General features: G+C 47.7%; 1 protein-coding gene across 1 annotated transcript in view; it reads right to left on the bottom strand.

Moving 5' to 3' along the window:
* The window catches only part of PIR (pirin (iron-binding nuclear protein)), a 44394-nt gene that overhangs the window by 17996 nt on the left and 21226 nt on the right, over positions 1-5172 (bottom strand). The window contains exon 3 of the mRNA XM_008588622.1: positions 4624-4668. Within this exon, the coding sequence (XP_008586844.1) occupies positions 4624-4668 (45 nt within the window). The remainder of the gene's footprint in view (positions 1-4623; positions 4669-5172) is intronic.

The raw sequence follows: 5172 nt of genomic DNA, 5'->3' as shown, positions 1-5172 counted from the left end.
GGTGGTCTGTATGTGGGATCCGACCCCTCGGGGGAGCGCCGCCGCGCTCCCAAGCGGCGCACTGTAGCAGTGCGCCACCAGGCCGGCCCTGTTTTTACATTCTATAATGTTGTTGTGGAGCAGTTGGGAGGGAGAGAGGGGAAAGGGGAAGGAAATGGGATGGAAGAAGGAGGAAGGAGAAAGGGTGGGGTTGAGGCCTGTGGCATCCCCCTCATTCCCACAGGGGAGATCACAGGGCTTCCAGTGGTGGCTTGGTCATTGCTGGGCTGGGTGCAGATGTCAGGGGAATGTGGCAAAAGTCCTCACCTCCCACCACCCCAGCTCAGGAACCCAGGGCCCTTCTTGCTTTGGCTCGGTGGTCATCACTGGGCTGCTTGCGCTTGCTTCCTGCAGCAGCTCTGTGGTCATCTCTGGGCTGGCTATGGGGGTGTGGCTGACTCCCTCAGCCCCCCACAGCCCCAGCTCGTGAGAGCCAGGGGCCCTTCCTGCAGTGGCTTGGTGGTCTTTGCTGGGCTGGTTGCACATGTTGGGGAGGTGTGACAGAAGCCCTCGGCCCCCCAGCACCATGGCACAGAAAAGCCCAGGGTGCTTCCTGTGGTGGCTTGGTGGTCATCGCTGGGCTGTTTGCATGTGTCAGGGGGCATGGCTGATGCCCCCAGCCCTCCCCCCTTTCTGGCTTGGTAGCCCAGGGGACTTCTGGTCTTTCTCTGGCTGTGGGTACTTTTTTTCTTTCAGTTCTGTGTTGGATTATTTGCTGTTCCCACCACTTAAATTCTGCACTGCAACTAATTTGTTGTCCTTTGCTTACTTCTAAAATGGGGGAACTTCCTGTGGGGACTAGCACTGGAGCTCCGGGTTTGAGCTAAGTTGCTGCTTTGTTGCTGATTCACCAAAAGGCTTTTTGTGCAGCTCAGGTCTTAATGGTTGACTTTATAGGTACTTCCAGGTCTAGTGAAATCTGGTGTGCCTGGGCTGTGGAGAAACTCTGGTCTGGGCCTGAGTCTTTTCATCAGACTGCACCCCATGCAATTCTATATTCCTGACCAGTCTCCTCTGAGTGGTCCTACGCTGGTTGGGGGAGTAGATCAGGTGTTCTTGCTGTCCCCCAGTTTTCCCCCAGCCACCATCCATGCTCCAAACACTTCCCATGGGATGGGCCATGAGGCGGTCCTTTGCAATGGCTCATCGGCCTCTGAGTTGCTCCTTTTCTTCAGTTATTCTGGCTTCTGGCTCCTAGGTGGGTCCTCAGGAACCCTATTAGTAGTCTTGCTGGCCTGGGGGCCACCAAGACCTTCTTCTCCCCTGCTACCTCCAAGCAACTTCATCCGAAGGGTACAGCTGCAGCTTTTCAGCTCCTGCTCTGTGTGCTCAGCAGCTCCAGCCTGGAAGTGGCCAAGATTCAAAATGGTCAGAGCAGTTTTTTCTTCCTCTTATTGTGGCTTCTCCCACCTTCATGCACTCCGTAGTTCTCTCCTGCTCTTCCCTTGAGCTCTAGTGGCCCCATTTTGGCTGTCATTCCTTTTTTATATTTGTAAATTGGTTGATTTGTGGGAGAGAGTGATGCTGTGGACCATCTTCCACCATCTTGAACAGAAGCCCTCTATAGATTTTATAAGACAGTACATATTCAATAGCTATTTCTGTTTTGCCATTTCTTTTTCTCTGGTGATATGTTCTTGCCCTCTTATTTTTCTCATTAACACCCCTATTAGGAAGTAGGTAGGAGGAAGGGAAGGAGATAAAATTCAAATGAGCCCTGACATGCACATCCAGCCCAGCTACCACTGAGCTACCACCGGAAGCCCCCTGGGCTCCTCTGTCAGAATGAGGGGGGTGCCACAGGCCTCAACCATGTCCCCCTCCCCACTTTCCTGTCTTCCCACCCTATCCTCCTCCCCCTTTCTTTCTCCCCCTCCACACAACTTCTCTGCAACAACATCTTAGAATATAAAAATAATAACAATAATAAATTAATTATTTTTTAAAAAATTCAAATGAAGTCATTTGACCAGTCACTTATTGGTTAAAGCAGAGTCCCAAGAGACCAGTTTTGTGAGCTAGATTCTCTCCACAGTCCAGTTTACTCTGGACAGTTGCAACTTCACTCCAAGGCCACAGACCACAACCCTATCTCCCACCAGATGCTTTGCACTTGTGGCCCACGGTCACAAGAGGAGACAAGGCCACTGAGTAGAAATGACTCAGGAAAATCCTACCTCACCTTGAGAAAAACAAGTTGGATGTGTAGGTCATTCTTACCCGAAGAATTGCAGAGCTTTTCACTTATTAACTTCTTGTACTATAGGTCTGTCAGGAAATAAGGCTGAAACTACTGATTAAAACAGGTTTTGAAGATTACTTGTTAACTTTTCTCCCCTTCCACCTCTATAATGTCATTTAAACCAAAATCAACTGTGAGCTTTTGTAGAGCCCACAGGCTAAAAGAAGTTTTCAATTTTTAAATGGTTGAAAAAAACAGTATTTCATGGAAAAATACATGAAATTCACATTTTGGTGACCATGAAAGTTTTACTGAAACAGCCACTCCATTTGTTTACGCACTGCCTGTGACTGCTTTTGTGCTACACAGACAGGGCTGAGTAGCTACAACTGAGACTGCATGGCCTGCAGAAATGAAAATATTTGCTATCTTGCCCTTCACAGAAAGTTTGCTTTTTCTCATTCTACACAAACATTTCTGGTATCCTTACCATTGTAGAATTCATTTGCTTCCTATATTTTGTAGCTCTTGAAATCATAAATCAGGGGTGCTACCTCCCTAAAAATGTCTTTTCTCTTTATTTTTATAAAGTACTATGTGATTCTCAGGATTTTAAGAAGATCATAAAAACAAATGATGCCTTAGCTATTCCAGATGGTTCACATAGTTTAATGTGTGTGCACATGGACTTATGATACTACGACTAGATTTTTTTCACTTTCTCGTGCTAAAATAAATGAATATTGTCTCCGATCCATAATTGAAATGCTATTCAATGAAAGAGGAACTGAGCCCATTTTCGCCCTATTAAGAATAAGTTTAAAGTACTGTTATTTTACAGAAGAATAATTTAAGGCAATCGAACACCCTTTTGGAGAACGTAAAGAATGGTTTAAGTAGTTCTGGTTGTGGCCTTCTAGCTCTGGGCTAGAGCCCAAGGAGGTGGCCATGTTAAGGCCCAGAATGTTCACTACTGGCATCCCTGCAGGAGCAGGGTAGAGAGCATCCAACCCCAGAGGGTCTCAGTAATGGGGATTCTTGGCCTGCACCTTGGGATGCCCCACCCTCTCCTACACCACCCATTACTGTCCGTGGGGATGAGGAAGGGGAAACACGAGATTGGTTCTCTTACTTCGGGTTTTTCTAGAAGCACAGCTGGAGATGCATATTCTTGTGCAAGAAGTTTATTTGAGAGGTGATCCCAGAAAACGACAGTCTAGAAGTCACGAGAGTTAGATAGACAGCGAAGGCAGACAGTGAAGGGTGTGTCATCAAGCACTATTCCACTGTGGGCAGCTTGAGTATAACCCCAGGGGAGACTCTAGGGAAAGGCCTCTCACACAGGCCTTAGAGTTATTCCACCTGAGGGGTCAGTTAGCTTCTGGAACGTTCATTCTCCAGCACTTTCACATTGCCCTGATTGGGGCAGAGCAGCCTTCCCAGGTTTCATAGAAAGCTTTCAGGCAAAGCAACACAGATACTGGCAATTGGCAGTTGGTCAATGGGCACTGAGCAGGTAAGGCCCCAGGGGTGTGGTGGGGCACTAACAGCATCTGCTGCAGCTGTTTTCTGCCAGTTCCACAGACAGCCATGTCCTGCAACCCATGGCTGCTTCTAGGGAGATGGGAAGGGTGGTAGTAGGTGCAGGCAGGAGCCAGCCTGCTCTGCAAGGCCCTCTCTCCCATCCCTCTGTCCCTTGTCTCTTCTGCTGCTGGGTTAGCGAAGGGATTTACACTTGAAAGGACAAGTTAGATGGTGTGGTCCGTGCATTGTCACTGGACATAGAGTATGTGGTGGGACATGGGGAGCAGCACTGAGGAATCCCTGGTTCTGCTTCCAAGTCTACCAATGAGTAACCCTGGCAAATTCAATAACTTCCTTTAGATTTCATGTTCCTCATCTATAAAATGATAGTTGATTGGGTCTCAAATACCCCTTCTTGACTAGGCTCATCAAGCAACACTTATACAACCCTCAGAATAGGAGAAAACCAGCTCGGATTTCTCAGAGGCACCTGGAACTGCAAATCCACTTCCTTCCCCCTCCCAGGAGACAGATGGAGTCCTGCTCCCTTGGGAGCCCATAGTAGCTCTATCCCTTTGTAAGTATAGAGGTTGCTAACCTCTTAGTGAGGTGTCAACACACATAATTGTGCCTGGACCTCTCGGCTGCACACAAGCCCCAGTGAAATGGCTGTGTCATGACTGGTGTTCATATTCACCTCACTCACTGGAACATTCTGGAAGGTGAGAGACACCCTGCCCTGGGCTGAGATGTAGAGAGGACTGGTGTGGGAGGCAAGGAGGCATAGTACCAATTGCATGCAATGGTTTCATTCTACTTTTTCTCCATTCACTGGTTTAAATTGCAATTGAACCCAAAGCAACATACCCATAACTTACCAATGTACACATCTCCAGATATGGTATAAATGAAGCTCGTCCACCCTGGAAAGGGACCAGCAACATTAAAATGTTAGTGTCCATAACGCTGAAAGGAACAAAGATACATATATGTAAAACAAATGTAAAATATCAATTTGGAGATGAAATCCTTTATTTTATTTAAATACATATTTTAGGATTTAAGTTCTGTGAGCTGTTTAAAACACACACTCACAGCACTGGAGGAGCAAGATGGCGATGGGTCTGGAGTGAGCGTGCCAGAGGACAGAGAGAGTCTGTGAAGTGTGCGCTGTGCTGCCAGAGTACTATTTGCATTTCCAAGAGCAACAAAAAACAAATAAATCACTGATCAACTAATCTACAACGAAAAAAATCAACTACAGTCTCGAGGTTTTAGGGCCGATGCAAAAGAAGATTCCTGAGAGCGCCGCAACTGTGTCGGGAGACCGAGCAGCCCAAGGCAACAAAGGCCAGGAAAGACGGCAGCGGCGACGCAGAGACAGAGAGGAAGGCGCGGGACCAGCCCAGCTCTGGGAGCTTTGTGAG

The sequence above is a fragment of the Galeopterus variegatus genome, unplaced genomic scaffold, assembly GCF_000696425.1.
Source record: "Galeopterus variegatus unplaced genomic scaffold, G_variegatus-3.0.2 Scaffold4926, whole genome shotgun sequence".
NCBI lineage: Eukaryota > Metazoa > Chordata > Mammalia > Dermoptera > Cynocephalidae > Galeopterus > Galeopterus variegatus.
The sequence above is the reverse complement of the archived record's forward strand: the minus strand, read 5'-3'. Positions and strand labels throughout refer to the sequence as shown.